The 19,846-nt window shown below is 38.9% G+C and overlaps 1 protein-coding gene across 8 annotated transcripts; it reads left to right on the top strand.

The window, feature by feature from the left end:
- The first annotated feature begins 1,413 nt into the window (after nucleotides 1-1,413).
- msn (serine/threonine-protein kinase msn) lies at nucleotides 1,414-19,803 on the top strand. Of its 8 annotated transcripts, none has more exons than XM_028304483.1 (22): nucleotides 1,414-1,699; nucleotides 1,893-1,958; nucleotides 2,688-2,895; nucleotides 2,988-3,164; nucleotides 3,241-3,472; nucleotides 3,552-3,680; nucleotides 3,879-4,109; nucleotides 4,397-4,473; nucleotides 4,555-4,639; nucleotides 5,404-5,527; nucleotides 9,394-9,414; nucleotides 9,576-9,672; nucleotides 9,920-10,049; nucleotides 11,103-11,223; nucleotides 12,001-12,894; nucleotides 14,845-14,967; nucleotides 17,010-17,211; nucleotides 17,799-18,019; nucleotides 18,095-18,285; nucleotides 18,361-18,487; nucleotides 18,618-18,746; nucleotides 18,829-19,803. In XM_028304483.1, the coding sequence occupies exons 1-22, from the start codon at nucleotides 1,634-1,636 to the stop codon at nucleotides 19,075-19,077; spliced, it is 3,900 nt and encodes a 1,299-aa protein (XP_028160284.1). In that variant the 5' UTR covers nucleotides 1,414-1,633; the 3' UTR covers nucleotides 19,078-19,803. The 8 variants fall into 8 exon arrangements, with proteins under 8 accessions (XP_028160284.1, XP_028160283.1, XP_028160282.1 ...); XM_028304482.1 differs by having other exon boundaries at nucleotides 18,612-18,746; XM_028304481.1 differs by having other exon boundaries at nucleotides 16,851-17,211.
- The last annotated feature ends 43 nt before the right edge of the window (nucleotides 19,804-19,846 follow it).

Here is a 19,846-nt window from a genome sequence, read left to right as displayed (position 1 = left end):
TCGCCGGATCGAGGGCGCGTTTGGATCATCCTCGCGCTCTCGCTCCGCGGCTTCCTTCTGAGACATCACGTCTTCACAGAAGGATGCCATTGCCACCCAGGCCTCGTTGCTGTCCAGCATAGCTTTGACTATACTGAGCAGCACAAGGTCGCGGCCTACCGCCGCGATAAGCGTATTGCGCTGCGGAGCCCACGCTGCACATACCGCAAGGGTATGGTGCGCCGTGTCCTCCGCACCGCCACGACACGCGTGGCAGGACGGCGTCTCTTCCCTCCCAATGCGGTGCAGATATGAGCCAAAGCATCCGTGCCCGGTCAACACCTGCACCAAATGTAAGGAGGACTTCCGATACCTACTTTAACCCTGTGTTCTTTTTGCAACTACATCGACAAAACACCATAAAAGTTTATTGAATGAAACATTCTTTTTCATCATTTTATTTTCCCTTCATGATACAAACCATATTTTATTACATCTGAAAATACTGTAAATGTCCATCTGCTTAATAGATCCTACTCCTCTGGGGAAATTTAAAAAGTTCAAGGCAAGCAGCAGACCGTGGCTTGACATAATATTTAGTTAAATTAATATAAAATGTTTTAGGAACTCTTGAAAACAAATAAGTACTAATATGAATTTTATTTGGCTCATTTCTTTGCAACGACGCCAGTTTCCATTGGCGCAAACTCTATCGGCGCACCAAAGGACCGCCAATCTCGCTGCTCCGTTCGTGAAAACACAGACTCTGTGTCCTTATCTGTGGTGTCTTCTGTGTCACAGAGGAGTCCTCTGAGAGGACCCGTGTCGCGGGTCCAATCAATATTATGGGTCTAGTGAAAAATCCAACCTTTGTCATTAAAAATCAGAAACCAACTGCAATGGGCCATTATTAATCTTCCTCTTGATCTTTCCTACTGTGGAAGAGAGAAATAAAAAATCCTTAATTTATACTCGGTTCCCTAGGATAAAACTTGCTAAAAGCTATGAAAAGCGCAATCTAAGTATTTCAGATTCATTTGTAAGAACAAAAATATTTATTGCACCTACATAAAATCTACTAATCGATATACTCATTCGTAAACTTATAGTTTAGCGATTCTAGCGCCGTTGTGACAGCTGTCAGTCTTATAAAAAGTAATATAAAGATGGCAGCACAATCGCACCTAAAAGGGTTTTAAAATGACGTAGTCTCGTTTGTACATTGTATTTTTAGGTATAAAGTTATCGTCATTGATATTCAAAGACTCAGTATAACATTTTCGTCACTGATATTCTACATAACAAATAAATACTTGATTACTAATAAATATCATTGTTCCTAATATTTCAATTGAATGCAATTGAAACTTATTTGATATTGGTCGGAAAACAATCACGTCACATCACTAAATAAAATAAAATAAATCTGGCAATTCTGGCATCTCTGCCGGGTGTGTGTGCGACATACGAATTGTGTATCTGTAATTTACTCAAAATTTAGGTGTAAACAATGTGTCTCTTAAATCATTTATACATTTAATACAACAATATTAATAATCCCTTTGCCAATGTCATAGTTTAGTGCTTTTTTTACTTGTTATACATTGATGTGAGGCTCCCGTGCTTTGTCTTCGTGTGTGACAATATACTCAAAATGGCGCATCAACTGGCACCGTCTGTAAATTGTTCATTGGACGACATTGACCTCAGCGCTCTAAAGGTATGTTTTAAAAGCATTTTAAGAATAGGAGCAACTAAAGGCCTATAGATTAGCAGCCTCCTTACGTGTAACATTTTATAAAATCCAACTAAAGGGCAATGATCTCACAGGGCGTGAATCATAGGTATAGGTTCACTTTACAGAAAAGTATATCAACCTTTATCTCCAGTTTAATTGCCCGTATTCATTTCAGGATCCTGCTGGCATTTTCGAACTCATAGAAGTTGTCGGAAATGGCACATATGGCCAAGTGTACAAGGTAACATTAATCGTATTCTACTATGAAAGTGCAAGTAGCCCTTCACTGGGAAAATACTCTAGTAACAATACCTGTGATATGACACAAAACTTATTTCATTGCATATGATAAATGTCCATCTGCTTATTAGATCAACTCTCCTGGGGAACTTATTAAAGTTAATAGGCTTCAATGAAAGCTGTACAATTAGAGAGTCAAGCTATTAATGTCAATGAATGTAGGTAATGTCATCATCATACCTCGAGAGTGATAATGTAACAATGAATCTTACTTTCAGATAGCCCCCACTTTTAAGTTCAGTTATTCTATTAACTATAATGTGCAGAATTTGGTTCATTATACAATAGGTATTTAAAAATATATCTAGTATTTTCATATTTTGTATGTTATGATAAAACTTGTTTAAAAAATCTAACTTCACTTTTTACTAGCTGATTATGAATTGATTATTTGAATAAAAACATGTTTACAACTGAGAATATCAATCATTAAACATTGCAGTAATAGTAAATGAGTAGATCTAGATGTAAATTCAAACACTTTATTTACTTGTATTTATCATTTGTGTGTCATGAACCTAAATTATAGATTGATATCATGCCCATTACTATCATCATTCACATACTTGTTAGTAAGTTATCTGTAATGATAAATAATGATATTTACAACATAATGAAATGGAAATACTAAATAATGTACTTAAATTTTAATTGGGTGTACTATCTTCAGGGCCGCCACACCAAAACTGGCCAACTTGCTGCCATCAAAGTTATGGACGTCACACAAGACGAAGAGGAAGAAATCAAACTTGAGATAAATGTTCTGAAAAAGTACTCTAACCATCGAAATATAGCTACTTATTATGGTGCATTTATTAAGAAAAGTCCCCCCGGCAAAGATGACCAACTTTGGTTAGTCATGGAGTATTGTGGTGCTGGTACGTCACATTGAATTTATTTAATTATCTTTGATTTAAATTAAAGCTCGATCTATGAGTATGCAATAAACCTTTTTATAATGTAAACACAGGTTCAGTGACGGATTTGGTGAAATCAACCAAAGGACAATCTTTGAAAGAAGAATGGATCTCTTACATTTGCAGAGAAATCTTGAGAGGTCTAAGCTACCTGCACTCAAACAAAGTCATCCACAGGGATATCAAAGGACAAAATGTCTTGTTGACTGACAATGCTGAAGTTAAACTTGGTATGCTAAATCTCTATTTTTTATTTGCTCAAATGTACTTGACATATTGTATTGATTGTTTTTATTTGGTTTTTAGTGGATTTTGGTGTGTCAGCACAACTTGATAGGACCATCGGTAGAAGGAATACATTCATTGGTACACCTTACTGGATGGCGCCAGAAGTCATTGCCTGTGATGAGAATCCAGATGCCACCTATGACAACCGCTCTGATCTTTGGTCTCTTGGCATCACTGCCTTGGAGATGGCTGAGAGTCAGCCACCTCTCTGTGATCTCCATCCTATGCGTGCTCTCTTTCTTATTCCAAGGTAAGTGAATTTATACAAATATGTTCACAGCAACCTAATGTAGAACTTAATTTGTTCTAATATAATTCTCATATTTCAGAAATCCGCCTCCTCGTCTCAAATCCAAAAAATGGGCTAAGAAATTTCATAGTTTTATTGAGACTGTTCTTGTCAAGGATTATCATCAACGGCCTTATACTGAGCAGCTTCTAAAGCATCCCTTTATCAGGTAAATGATTACTTTTAGGAGGATATTTAAAACATTACTAACAGGTAACAGCATCAACAAAATGTAGCAAGTCAAAATAACAAATGAGTCAGACTATAACATGTTTTAAAAAGTAATGTACTAGGTTTGTCCTCTTTAAACTTGTATTTTAGCTGTAACTTCTAATTTTTATTTACTTATTGAAACTTCATTGTGCAGGGACCAACCTACCGAAAGACAAGTGAGAATACAGTTGAAGGATCACATAGATAGGTGTAAAAAGAGAAAGCAGGACAATTCTGTCCGCGAAGACTACAAATACTCGGGATCTGAGGGCGAAGAAGAGGAGAATGCGATCGCTGGGGAGCCCTCTTCCATCGTGCACAACGCCGCGGCGCACCAGGGCGGCGACACGCTGCGCCGCAACTTCCAACAGATACAGGAGGGACGGTGAGTGTCTTTTGTTTTCATAGCCACTGGGATAGCAGTCTCCATCTGTGATGGTAAGTGCTCACCAATTACCATCACATGCTAAGGTTTATAAAGTGTGTTTTAACAAAGTGCAGTGTTTACTGCAGATAATGATCTTTTTGAGAAAGCCATTAGCAAAATCATTACAAATAGACATAAATCAGTGAAGTGTTTCTAACTGCAAGAATTTTTCGAAGCTAATGATGAATCAAACTAAAACTGCCTATTAACTGTGTTCGTCCTCAATTAACTGTTTCTTAACCCAGAGCTCCCGCGGAGCCCCCACAGCCGCAGCCGCCGCCTAAACGCAACAGTAAACGCGAGGAGCGGGAGGAGATACCAGGTAACCGACGTTCCTAACTTCATGTGACCACGTGACGTTATTTGCATTGTTTATTAACATTTGTCGTTTGTCGGACTCTAGAACCTGGCCCGCCGGCGAGGCCTTCCATTCCACAAAGACTGATTGTAGTGCCAGACCCACAAACACAGCAACCTAATAGATATAGGTAAATATCATTATTTATTTACAAGCTAAATACAATTTAATGCTGCATCTTTCCTCAGAACATGTCATCAATCTACATATCGTACATCCACGAAAATATTACAGTGAAATGCCTTTGTCATCATGTAATTAGAACCCGGATTTTAATTAATTTGGTTTTGTGCTAACAAAGGTTACGAACATTAAAAAACTGCATGATTAAATGAATGAATAATACAAGATAAAAATGCTCAGTGACTAGAACTCCCGGGATTAGTAAAAATCAGCTGAAGAAATCAAAAGTAGTGTAGTTTTAAAGCTAGATTCAGATGGTTGTGAGATCAATTATCTTTAATGTAGAGCTCATAAAGCTGATCATAAGATCGTAATAAGTTGAAGTGGTACAATTTAAGCATTCTCATCGGGCATAAAATAAGTAAAAAATCCATGATATCACATGGAAGACACGTCATCGCGCAACCATCTGAGCGTCGCTTTAATCAACGGAAATGAAATCGGATAACGAATGTTTTTTAGTACGAATTAGTAAGTTTTTTCGCCAAATAATACAGCTAGATATTTGGATTAAACAGGCAGACAGTGGTGACTGAGTTTGTTGCGGCGCTTCTTCTCAGCACTTGCCAAATGTTTGTCTCGAAGCGCTGGTAGGGCAAAAAAAGAATGAGACATGTATAGGCTCCTTAAGAGCATTTGACGATTTGTAAGTACTAATTTAATTAGTCTAAATAAATAAGGATAATTTTGATTTTGGATGTAATGTGGTAGGCCTCTGCCCCCGACGCCGAAGTCGTCGGGCTCGTCCAACAGCTCGGGCTCCAACAACGGGACGCCGCCTGCCAGCGGCCCGCAGCCGCCGCAGCGCGGCTCGCACCACATGTTCAAGCCTATGGTGCGTACTGTACTGTATGCTAGTGCATGGTAGACTTATTTTTATTAAATCTATGTTTAGACAATACGAAATGATGATTCTTTTACTGTTACTTCTGACAAAGTACAAACAGGGTATTTTTTTTATTACCATGTAAATGTATTTTAAAGATTATTAGATAGCAGTAACGAGGCTGTTGAATTTCATTCTGTTTGTTTATTTCATTGTCATCTCTTTTACTTTAGGAGTGATTTGCTTAGAGATTTTATAAACATAACTTATAGTCTATCCAATATAGCTTGATTAGAATGACAGCTGTCATCAAAAGTAACGACATAACTTTGTAGTAGCGATCAATGAGAGCTAAATATTGGCGGACAAGAAATAATTCACGTCTGACCTACAAACAATATTTTCGACGACAGTGCTTCCAATAAAAATGATAATTTCGTGTAAATGCAGCGTTAAATTACACCAATAAGTAGTAATTCGAAATTATAAAAATCAAGCTAGAGTATTAACGACGTCTCTACAAGGTTATCTCGAGTTACAAAAATGTNGCACGACTGCCCTTTTTAGGTACGGGCTGTACGTTTGCAAGCTTCCATGATTTAGGGACTAGTCCAGTCTCAAGTGAGAGTCGATACAGGCGTGTCAGAATAGGAGACAACTCCGGCGCACAGTTACGCAGGACAATTGCCGGAATTCCGTCGGGTCCACTGGCTTTATTTACGTCAAGAGAACGCAAGACATTTAAAACCTCTCTCTGCCGTATGCGGACCACACGCATGGTGGAGGAGGCAGGGGGTAATGAGGGTGGCGTTTTGCCTGCGACGTCAAGACGTGAGTTATCAGTGAACAGGGTGGCAAAAAGGTTCGCCTTTTCCTCAGCAGTNGTTTCCAACTGTCCCTTCCTAACAGGCCTCGGTCGCTAGACATGGAGGTGTCTGGTGGCGGCTAAGGACGAATGCTACAGGCAACAGCCAATGGCGATGTCCCGCGTTCCCTCATATCCCCAATAAATATCACTCAATGAATCATGGCAGTAACAGTCAGGTTTTTAGTGGGTGTAGGGGCTACCCACCTTCTGGTAGGAAGAACCCCACATAACCCACTAGCTGCCCCCGCAGCTGGTGGGTATGAAATGTTATGCATTTTCCGAATAAAAAAAAGAATAGTTAACAGGAAAAGTTTGTTTTGAATAGAACCGATTTGAAAAAATCTCTCACCATTAAAATTCAATTTTTTTTTCTGCTGAACATAGGCTGCATAAAATATTCTCAAAATAGTAAAAAAACATTGATAATTTACTATTTGATAAATAATTTACGTATTTATTATTTACTAGCGGCCGCCCGCGACTTCGTACGCGTGGATCCCGTTTTACCCCCTTCATCTATCATACGCGGTTTAGATTTTTTCATACAAATGTTTTTTCCCGCTAACTCCCGTTTCAGTGGGAATTTTGCAATATCCTGTTGTAACTAAGCTTCAAGTTTACTAAGGTACCTGCATGCCAAATTTCAAGCGTCTATCTTACGCGGTTTAGATTTTTTCATACAAATGTTTTCTTCCCGCTAACTCCCGTTTCAGTAGGAATTTTGCAATATCCTGTTGTAACTAAGCTTTAAGTTTACTAAGGTACCTGCATGCCAAATTTCAAGCGTCTATCTTACGCGGTTTAGATTTTTTCATACAAATGTTTTCTTCCCGCTAACTCTCGTTTCAGTGGGAATTTTGCAATATCCTGTTGTAACTAAGCTGTAAGTTTACTAAGGTACCTGCATGCCAAATGGCAATGCCAGATTTTGTATGGAAAGTGGCGTCTTTTTTTTTTCGCGCGGCCATCGACCAAACTTTGTTTTTTGGTTACAAAATAGTGTAATAAACCAAACTTACTATTTCATGTATACCTCTAAACTCAGTCTGAANCTGGTGACGCGGCGACTGACATTAGTGAAAACTTCACATTGGTTTGCGATGGCATTTTGACTAGACCCACAGAAAGAAGGAAGAAACAAATTAAAAAAGAAAAGCGAAAAAAAGTAAAAACAATCGCAAAGTCATAGATATTTTTTAACTTTTATTCGATTTTGAATGAACTTTCATATCGCCGCGTCGTTGGTGGTTCAATGTGCATTTTGGCTGCCATTTTCCGATCGAATCGAATTACTGGTGACGCGGCGACTGACATTAGTGAAAACTTCATATTGGTTTGCGATGGCATTTTGACTAGACCCACTGAACTGTCCTGTCGATGACATTGACAGTGGGGCGCAACCGTCAATACCGGAACGCTGGTTCAGATTTTTGCCATGTTGGAAACCATATTATTATAGTTGAACGATGGTAGCGCCCCCCTGTCATTGAGTTTGGTGGGACAGTTCAGCGTGGGTCATCTATAAGCATTGTGATTTGAAACTTAAACAGGTGGTCTGACGTCACGGCACCTCTTATGTTTAAGTTCCACGCGAAAATATGGAGCTAATTTAAATAATTAATTTCTCAGCCATTTCTTGATGGATTTCAAAAATAACTTCACCGGCTTTTTAGTTTTGGTCTATATTTTAATCCTATTCAGTGAAATCTAATGTTTTCAACATCACGAAACTTCTCCATTACCTATGTTTACAAAAATTACATTGACTCATAAATATTTACTCAACTAGAATGTATTAAAATTACATTGACTCATTACTTTACTAGTTGAATGAATCTAAGGCTGAGTTGCACCAACTTACTTTAACTGTAACTATAACAATAACCGGTGTTTTGTGTATGGCGTTTGACAGAATTGTGACGTTTGTTAAAGTTAAAGTAAGATGGTGCAACTCAGCCTAAGTAAACAAAAGAGATGCCCTTTTTTTCCTTGACTTTGGGAATCATTAAAACGTAGTTTTATTGACATTCTTACACATGTATACCTAGGTAAGTATTAACTACGAGTACCTACTTATTGATACTAAAGGTGATGAAATGATATTATGAGCTTCTTCTTCTCTTTCTTTTTCGTTTTTTCATACTTAAATCACATTAGGTATGCAGTAGGTCCATTACCACGAGCCTACGTCGTTTAGAGTGCCCAGCACACCCAGACGCGAATCATTTCAGTCAAAAATATATCTAAAGACAGACAATAATTAATTACGATTTCTATGGATAATATTACTTGTTCGCTGTAAGTACTTACATTATTTGACCACTTTAAGGTCAAGGGAAAATTGAAAATAGTTTAAACTGATTAAAATTTATAGATTATTAAATTTATATATAGCTATTTTAATTGAAATTCAATAAAAAAAAGTAATGCAGAATTAAACCTTTAATGGTACTTATAGGAATTAAGTTTATTACCCGACTACGGCAAAGCCAAANACTATGGCTTTCATACAAAATTGATATATATCAAAGTTAATATATATCGAATATATATCATAAATATCCGATATTTTGATATTTATAATAAATATCGGATATTTTCGAACCCTGCTTTACATTTAAATCATAATTGTCATTTTTATGAATAAAGATATATGAAGAAAAATTGGGTGCATTTTTTCATATCATTTTTTCGAAAACTTATCGATACATCTATGTGAACCGTACGAAACATACCCATCACTAGTCACATTCGTTTGACAGCCGTCATTCTAATCAAGCTATATTGGATAGACTATAGTAAGTAGTTAGTTACTATTCTACAATGTAGTAAGAAATTGTAATTTACACAAATATGAATTCATCATTTGGTGTTAGCTAATTTTATGACTGTATTATATCCATTTCAATACAAGTTGTTGTAATTGTTTGTTTTATTTGCGTATTTGTTTTATTTCCATGTCACGCTGTTACATTACTTTGCACTCCAATGTAATCTTCAACTGCAGCTTCCTCCGCGAAGACCAGAGGTTGGTTTATCTTTATTTATTGCAATGCTTTATTGTACATGTACTTGCTTCCCAAGGTTTTACTAAATATGCACGAGTAGAAAACCAGTTTATATGGATGTTGTAGTTCATATTTTGTTAAGAAAAATTAAGAATTGTAGTGAATGCTTTAAAATTTTCAGGATTTGGATAAGTTGGCTGCACAACTCAACGAACTGGGAGTGGTGTCAGGCAACGAGCCGCCCAATCGACCTCCGCGTGCACCTACTAATGGGCAAGGTACGTGCCCTTACATGTTTTCTAAATGATAACATGGTGTGTGACAACCAAAAAATTATATCACTTTTTATTCCAAGTGAGAATTTAGATGCTTAAAACGGTATAAAAATGCTTAAAACTATTGGTACACTTACGAATATGTGATTGAATTTACAAGTACTTAATTCGTTTTGGATGTTATGATATGTTAAATTATTTTGAATTCTACCTATTTTATTGTAAGGTATAAAATGGTATGTAATGCTAGGTCCTCCCGTGGAGCGCAACCCACCGGAGCCGACGTTCGACGAGTCGGACAGCGACTCGGACGCGGAAGAGAGCGGCGGCCGCGTGCGCAACGACGGCACGCTGCTCGCCAGCGACCCGCCCAAACCGCTGTAAGTAGCACGCCACGTTACAGATAGTTACCACTGTGACCGAGAGATGGCGCCGATTGCATATTAGATTGCAGTGGCGACTGGTGATATCGATATCTGGATGATATACCTGCTTTCTGGATGTCGTATTTTTAATTTCATATAACATATCACATTGTGTTTACATTACTTTTGTTGAACCATCGGTGGTTCAACAGATTTTTTACCTTTCATTTCAACATTGATGAACATTATTATTTCGTTTAGTAGTGTAGTCAAAGGACAATAACCAAAAATGTATGGAGTGTGGTCCAAATGTCCACCACTAACGAGACCTATGTAGTAAAATAGTCTACTAAATACTGATTCATTATAACCAAACCGCAATCAAAAATATTCTGTCAGTAAAAAGTTATGACTGAATGAAAAGTCTGTTTTTTACCTTTTCATCCGAAAAATGTTCTTGATATAATTCTATCTATGGCACATTTGTAGATTAGTCCATCTACGTATGTTATGTCATGTCGCATGTGGCGCGGGGTTATAGATGAACTTTATCTCTCTCTAACTCTATAGGGTTAAATATTATACTAGCTGTGCCTACGACTTTGTACGTGTGAGAATTGTTAGAATAATGTTTCCCATTTTTACAACATTTGTCTTTACTGGTTGTTGGGTGATGTTATTTTAAAACCATCCTTGATAAATAGGCTATCCATAACAAAAAGATTTTTTCCAATCGGACCAGTAGTTCCTGAGATTAGCGCGTAAACTACTACATTTTTTCAAACAGTCATAACTTTTTACTGACAGCTTATTTTTTTTTCGTCTCATACTAAAAGTTAATCTCTATTTAATGGACTATAAGCCAATATAAGTCTCATTGGTGGTGGACATTTGGACCACTTTTGGTCATTGTCATTTAATTCATTTTCAATCATGTTTCCCACACTTTTATTTCCGTGTACACTAACCATTACCCTTTCTGTTACTTTTGATTTGCGTTTACCTTTTCGTTTGCCCCGTTTTTTTGGTTCCGTTTGGTTCGCTTGTCAGTCCCGAGTTCTGCTACAGACCGGGCCTGAGCGCGGTGTCGGAGGACGGCGGCGGCGCCGGCGGAGCGCCCACGCGCCCGCTGCCGCCCACGCCCGACGACGACGAGCCACACCCAGACCGCACGCTCGTGATGAAGCGGGTAAGTTTAAGACCGAGATGACACGATCGTGAGGGTGCATTTGAAACTGCCTGATTTGAAACACATTCGCGTATTTGTGAAGATGCTACATTATTTGTCATTTCTAAGTAGTTTATAGACATGTTTAGAACTACTTCAATATAATATTGTGAATGTGTTTCTATCACCTGTATCAAGGTTCACATTGGCGACTTTGCAGCGTCTGACTGCAAGTAATAGATATAACTGAGCCTTATTTTTCAATTTTCATAGTTTCGAATCTAAATTTCATATCGCAAGAATGTAACAACGATTGTAAATGATTGCGATGCTTGAGCTAAGCTCCAGAGTCGCCAAATAAGAAATTTAAATCATACTGCAGCATCAGTGACATTAAGTTACAGCGACATTCTTGCGCGGATTTTGATTCGACTTTAATTAAAATAAGAAAAACATGCACCCGGTTTGCAAAAACCTTTTTTGATTAGCTTCAAAACTTAATGTAAGGCATTATGAGGTTGGGGAAGTACTTGAGGTCGCATGAGGTTGAGGATAATGGATTTGTACATAAAACTAGTTACTTAAGCAATTTCATTCTTGAATACACCACAGCGTCGCGCAAGATTGTCGCTGTGCCACTTTATAATGTTCAGGTAGGACTGAAAGCAAACATCTAAATTATAGCTTCTCACGCCAAAGTAAGATTAGTGAGCACAATCCCTAACATTTTCATGTTTTATTTTTGTTTTTATTATTTACGTGTACTTTTTGTATCGGACATGTTCGAAAAAACACCAGAAAGAGAATACGGAAACCGATAAACGGCAGTCGGACGTTGACGAGGCGGTGCTCCTGAAGGATTGGGACTTCGCGCGGTTTTTCCCCTCGCGGAATGCAGAAGGCAAGGGCGAGAAGAAAGAAACGCCGCGCGTAGAGCCTACGCCCCCGCCGCGACGCGAAGACCCCTGGTCCCAATTCAAGGCCAACAACACGCCGCCCGCCCGCCACAAGCAACCTCAACCACAAAAACCCAGCGAGAAATCCACCCAGGACAAACTCTCCGACATCATCAAATACAAGAAGGAACAAGACGCGGAGTTGAACTCTCCAAACAGATTCTTTAGAGGGTTCAGAAGGGAGAACTCCGATTTTTTTCCTTTGCCCAGCACGCGACACTCCGCAATATACTTTCCTAAGCACGAAAGTCAGGTCGGAGCGAGCAAGCAGCTGAGATCCAGTGGCATATTTAACAATTCGCGGAAGCAAGTGATCAAGTCGCCGGCCTCGGGCGAGCCGATATTGACTGATTTTATAAAGATGAACGACAGTCTGAAGATGTCGGCGCAGGGCGAGGTCAAGAAGAGTGATAAGAAGGCGAGCGATAGAAAGGTGTCGGCGAATAATCCGATTGACGCTCTGAAGACGGTGGCGGCGCTGATCAGGCAAGATAGCGAGAATAGCACGCCGAGTCGGCAGAGTTCCGTCAACAGCGATTCACCTGCGTCAAGCGTGTGCTTCGCGGGCGCGCCTGACGTCACCGCCGATACCGCCACGCCAGCGCCCGACGCCAGCATCGTCAGGCCCCGCAGAGAAAAGACTGAATCTGACATAGTATTCCGAAGAAACTCACATTACAATCGGCACTCTGAGCTTATGTCGAGTGGGCAGGAAGCGGTACTCGCACAGGATAAGGTAAATTGCTTCCCCGCTCAGGATAGTTTGATTAATGAATTTATCATACTTACATTTTGGTATGGGGTTCGATTTCTAACCTAGTTATTACTAACCATTAGTGAAAGAACGTTAGTCCTTTATCTGTATTCTGGTTTTGGTTTGTATTACATCTGTGTGGGAATGGTTAACATGGTTACTCGACTGTGCGTGTAAGCGATGCTATTAAAAAATATAACAAATCTAGTCCAAACCTACATAAAAATGCGTCCTTTATACCATACAAGTCTGTACATATAATAATAGATAACTAATTCAAGATAAGTTACACTTTATATCTTTATACCTTCATAAACTAACTTGTTTTTTTTTATTATGTCCTTTTGGGTTATATTTACTTTATATTTATTTGTAACAAGATATAAATTGTTATCGTCTCCCGTAAATAAACGAGTGTTAATGAAGATTCTGTGTTTTAAAATTGGTGTGGTATATAGTTAACGTATATTTATGTAGATTAACCAGTGGAGGTGTAGTTATAGAGAAATGGCTTCCTGTAGAATTAAAATTTGAATGGTTGATTTTGTTGTAACAATTAATATTGCTCACACGTCTTACATATTGGCGTGATTAAATAATAAATACATTCATAGGCGTATTTATTTAATTTATATTTACATTTTCATTGATCACTTCGGGATTTGGAATAATTAGATTTTAATCAACATAATATTCTTCAGTATTTTATCATTTTAGTTTGCACATAACAGCTTCTTTTCAGACTAACTGACCATAACACTAGTCACAAAGAGTTTCTAACCTTGTCCATTAATCTGTGCGCGCGAATACCGTCTTCCTGCCAGAAGTGCGACTTCTAAATAACGAGCCTAGGAGACCGAGCATCGACACCTCCAACTATTAACAAGTTTGGGAATGACCGCCTAACGACATGTCGAAGCTGAAAAGGATATCTACAGTTTTTTGTGAATGTGTTTATTGCATGTATGGCTGTGCATTGTTTGTGTTTGTCACGCTCTGATGCTGAGAAATTATTAATAATACTAGTCATTGTAACATTCATCAATCCATTACTTAGTTATAGATATTACTCTTGTTCTTATTTTGATCGATAGCGTAAAATTGTGATGTTGCGTTTAAGGCCCTTATTATTATATCTACACTTAATATTAGATTCAAGTCTGAATGCTCCAACTTACAAATTCAATTAATTACAGATTCGAATCTATCTTGAGTGTGAATCAAGTTTTGTCATTTGTATCACAAAACGAGTGTTGGCTGCCTGTCCACTGAAGCGCAGCAGAGGACCACATTTACCAATAAGGCTCGCTTGCACTATCTTACTTTAACTTTGACAAACTTCAAAAATCTGTTAAACTCCATACAAAATACATCGGATAATGTTATAGTTACGGTCAAAGTTAGGTGGTGCAACTCAGCCTAAGTCTCTACACTGCGGCTAGCCTAGGATGTGAGCCACGATATAAACTTATCCAGGAATTTTATCAATTTTACATGATAAGCCCATACATTTATCGCTAAAATGACGATAAGATTATATCGTGATGCGTATCCTACAAGCGAGTTTTAGAGTATCAATATTTGCAGAAGTTGACTTCCGCAAACTGTCACCACTGTAAATCTTGCAGAATTTGGCTTGCCACAGCTATTTACACAGTGGCAAACAGCTTGCGAAAGTCAACTTCTGCAAGTTTAATTGCTAGTCTAATGCCCGTTTTCACCATCGATCCCTAATTTTTAAGAGACCCCTATGTATACAAAATTCCTGTTGTGTTACCATAGGGGTCACTTAAAAATAGGGATTGATGGTGAAAACGGGCATTAACTCAGCTATAGGCTATCTGTCTTCCTATTGCTTAATATAGGCCCTCTTCCAATGGCCAGGCAGCCTAAATCTTACGCCCGTGTTATGTAAACCGGCTTTATGCGCAGGGTCGGTCGAGTGGCGCGAACGACGGCAGTGGGGCTCGCACCAGCTCTGTGCTCCCCGACTTGGTGAGCCAGGCGGGCCAGCCCACCACGCCGCCGCGCCACGACAAGTCCACCAGCGAGGAGGTGAGATACACGACCACTGTACCGCTCACACGCTCACCCGATGAGCAGACTCATGATAGCCTAGCCTTACACTCGCTACACATACAGCGTAGAAACTGCTTGATGTCGGGATTTGGTCTGAGGAACTTCACTTTAGCAATTCAATTACTTAACCCATTCTCATGTTGTATTCATCTATTTGTTGATGCAAAACACGCGTTAAAGGCGACAAACTGGATTATCTTTTTCCGCATCTTAGCGCGATAACAATAAAATTGTTTTCTATTGTCTTGTTTTTCTGATACTAGATAGGTTAATTGATATCGATTGACGTCACTGAACACCTTGTATGGTGCTATGAGAATTACACCTGCAATAATCAACTATAAATCTTATTGTATTTTTGCCAATAAAGTATAACACATTTTAACCATTGATTACTTACGTCTAGTTAGAGTTTGTACACTATGCATAGAACAAATTCATTATCATAACTCAGACCAAACACTGACAATACATAGAATAATTTTATAGTATCTTTAATTAAAATACCTACATAATCATTTTCTATATAATTTCATGGGATTATATTCGCAACATCTATCCATGTACTATCATACAGTCTCCCAAATGGGCGCTTATAAAACACTATACCTAATTATACAATTTGAATCTTTAAATTGGCTCATAAAATTGCCTAATGAGTGTTAACATAAGGGGCTACCAAAACAAATTCCGAATCTTGTCCAATCACTTGTATTTATTCCATAGCCCATTCAGTAGCTTCCCTTTAACACTGAAAGTCTAGTCTTGATATTTGTAACTGGACGCTAGTTTTGGGAGCCCCCGAGGAGAACGGGTCCCGTGTGGTTTCGTGCTTTTGGTTTACCGTATTAATGTATAATCGTTGTCAATCATGCCAACACCCGGAGCCCGACCGCGACCGGTTCGCCGACGACTGTTGCCAATCAGTAAGTATCCATCGAGTTGCAACGAAGCGCTTCTAAAGGTTCTCATAGATTGTTGTTTGTTATAATAGATCTGTATCATTTCTTCCTATTTATGCATTTTCTAGATGCTTTCATTTGTATCGGATTGATTATGTTGACCATCAATGCGTATGAATATGCCCTAGCTTTAGGTAGTGAAGTATTTTGAGGCTTAATTAATAACTTTGTAAACAATGGTCGCGGGTCCTAGGACTGGGAGCACGCGGGCTGCCTCCCGCTTGCGGATGAAGAACGTACGGGGCCATGTATATTGTATACTAAACAAACCTTCACAGTCTATTAAATTGTTATAGAACTAAAAAAAAACAAATTTTATGGACAAACTTTACCATAAGGACAAAATTTGTAGAAATCAAAGATAGCAGGAAAGCAAAGGCGCTTTGCCATACTGCCTCAAAATTTAATTGGTTTTAAAACTAATTGAGATGACACTACAATCTTATTTTTTATCCAAATTTACAACACATAAAAAAAAATATCACATAAAAAAAAAACAACAACAGTCAAATGTCTTATTGTCAACATACAAGGTTTTAGGACATTCATAAAATTATCATTGATGAATGGAATGAATCCACACTCGAGGAATGCCAAATATAATCTGATCATTGCCTGCAATCATTCATACTGTCATGTGTCATATTTAGTCATGATTTTGTAGATAATAGCAATGAGCAAATAACTTTCCAACTGTATTGAATTATGACCACTAATAACTGGGAAATGGACTTACCTGACTAACATCACTTATTAATGTTTAGATTTAAGTGTCAATGATCACGATCGAACGGCATCGAAGTTAAAAAATCGAGTAATATTCACATCAATTGAAATTTGCATATAATTGAGTTTTCAAATGAGAATGTAAAGTAATACTAATTTGGTCTTCCACAGTACAGGCAAGCGATTGCCGGGGGCATGCCCCTCCCCCACCACCACCCGTCCCCCCCCTCGGCGCAGTCCACGCCGTCCAAGTCGTTCGTGGCGGGCGCGCTGCAGCAGTCGCCGTCGAGCTCGTCGGTGGGCTCGCAACAGTTCCTCCCCCTGCAACAGAAGCAGCGCTCCTTCCTCACGTTCGGCTTCGGCGCGGGCTCGGCCGGCAGCGGCACCGGCGGCTCCGGCAACGCGTCGCGCCGCGAGTCGCACGTCAACGTCAACGTCACGCCCACCGGCCACGACCTCAGCTCCGACACGCCCGAGATCAGGAAGTACAAGAAGCGGTTCAACTCGGAGATACTCTGCGCGGCGCTCTGGGGTTAGTGGCGAGCGTTTTGGTATTCCACATTCAAACTTGCGACGGCACATCAGAGTAAAATGAGCGAATAGGCGCGATTGGTCCAATTCGCAATTGGTCCAATCGTGAAAAATTCACAAATTCGCGGTTAGTCCAATTCGTGATTGGTCCAATTCGCTATTGGTCTAAAATAAAAGGATATCCAAAATGAAAAAAATAAGGAGGATATTCAACTTTTACTACTATTGCAGAAAAAAACGAATTGGACCAATAGCAAATTGACCCAATAGCGAAATGAGCACTGTAGCGTCTCATAATAAGAACAATTTTTCATAAGTTACTTTCCTGATGTGCTGTCGCCTGTACAGAGGACCATAGTTTCAGCTACCCATTTTCGGTCATAGTCGTCTCGTTCTATTGCAAAGTTAAGCATCACTATTTTATGAGAGCGAAAGAGAAAACGGAAATATGTAGCTGTAACTAGCCAGCTACTGTAACTTACTGATGGCATACAATTTCAACATAGATAATTTCGTAATTCTTCCTAGTTTTGGCATAATATTATAATAGCGTAATATTTATTCTAATAAGCTACACTCATTCTACAGGAGTCAACTTACTAATCGGAACGGAAAATGGATTGATGCTACTTGACCGCTCTGGACAAGGCAAAGTTTATCAATTGATCTCACGACGCCGCTTCCAACAAATGGAAGTGCTAGAAGGACAGAACATTCTCGTGACGGTATCCGGCAAGAAGAACCGCGTCCGAGTGTACTATCTCAGTTGGCTCAAGTCAAAAATACTGCGCACCGATGGATTAAGTGATGTGAGTAGAAGCACCTCTTATTTTAATCGAATTATTAACAATGAACAAATTTTAATGTTTGACCTCGTATTACAGCAAGCGGAAAGGAGGAATGGTTGGATCAACGTTGGTGAGCTGCAAGGAGCAGTCCACTTCCGCATTGTGAAATATCAACGAATCAAATTCCTTGTAATTGCTCTCAAGGATTCTATTGAGATATACGCCTGGGCTCCTAAGCCCTATCACAAATTCATGGCCTTCAAAAACTTTGGAGAGCTACAGCATAGGTATGTGATTTGTTAACATTTTAAGTAATTGATTTATTTTAAACATTATCATACTCACTTCATAACTTTTTTCAGGCCTCTTTTAGTAGATCTTACCATTGAAGAAGAAACAAGACTGAAAGTAATTTATGGTTCTGCCGATGGTTTCCACGCTGTTGACTTGGACACTGCCACAGTCTATGACATTTATATTCCGAAGCATGTAAGTGTATTGTTTAAATAATTGGCTTTTTTAAACTCTAACAAGCATGCAAGTTCAAAGGTTTAAAGATGCTTCATTAAATTTCTTAGCCTCAACAAAATGTATTTGATACTATTTTTTTCAGACACAGGGAGCCATTGTACCACATTGCATTGTACCTCTTCCGAACTCCAATGGGATGCAGTTATTGTTATGCTACGACAACGAAGGCGTGTATGTGAATACTAATGGACGTGTTAGCAAAAATATTGTTCTTCAGGTTAGTGTATTTTGTTATTGCCAATATTGAAGTGTGTTTCGTTGCTAGTACATTTTAATAATTACTTTTTTTTTTGTTACAGTGGGGAGAAATGCCCACTTCAGTAGCCTACATCGGCACAGGACAAATCATGGGCTGGGGCAACAAGGCAATCGAAATACGTTCCGTCGAGAGCGGCCACCTCGACGGCGTGTTCATGCACAAAAAGGCCCAACGACTCAAGTTCTTGTGCGAGCGCAACGACAAAGTATTCTTCTCGTCGGCCAAGGGCGGCTCCTCGTGCCAGATATACTTCATGACGCTGAACAAGCCCGGCATGGCCAACTGGTAGTGGCGCCGCCTGTGATCTGTGATGACGCACACCGCACGCGGCCCGGTGCCCGCAGCCAATGTAACTTCGCCACAAAGCCACAGTTCGTCTCGCTCGCACGACAATATGTAGATGACGTTACCATATGCGAATCCATTTGGACGATATCAGTACATTTACGTAGCTTTAGATAACGCGTCCGTGCACCCTGACGAGAGCATACGTCATGACCGTACATTTTTCGGCGGGGCGTTTCGAACAACGAATGTTACTTGCCTGGGGAGCTGGTGTACGCTCGTGCCCTCATTGTACAAGACGACATGCCAGTAGTTTAGTCAAAGTAACAAAATTATACCATGTGCTTCGGTCATTTGAAATTTAAAGACTTGTGATAGTGACAGATGGTAATTTATGCTCAAAAGACAATCCACGTAATTACAATCGAGTTAATTGAAACCCATTTATTACAAGTGTCATTTTGTACTGAGAATCGATACAACCTACTAAGAAATATTATTGTAATATTAAGCAATAACCTCTAGAATAAATGTTTTGATATTGAAAATTATTCTTAAGTAAGTTAATATTGCTTAGGTTTTATTATTATGTTGCAATTGTTTATTTCTAAAAGAAAGTGTAATGAGAAATCTACCTATTCATTCGTATATGGCCATATTATATTGTTTATATAAAGTTAAGCTAGTTGGTGGTGATGATGAAAAGTAATTGGTTACATTATGTTACGTTTTGAACAAAGAACAATGCCATTATTAACTGATATAAATAATTT

The sequence above is a fragment of the Ostrinia furnacalis genome, unplaced genomic scaffold (genome assembly GCF_004193835.3).
Source record: "Ostrinia furnacalis isolate ACB-3 unplaced genomic scaffold, ASM419383v2 OfSCF1435, whole genome shotgun sequence".
Classification (NCBI taxonomy): Eukaryota; Metazoa; Arthropoda; class Insecta; order Lepidoptera; family Crambidae; genus Ostrinia; species Ostrinia furnacalis.
The sequence above is the reverse complement of the archived record's forward strand: the minus strand, read 5'-3'. Positions and strand labels throughout refer to the sequence as shown.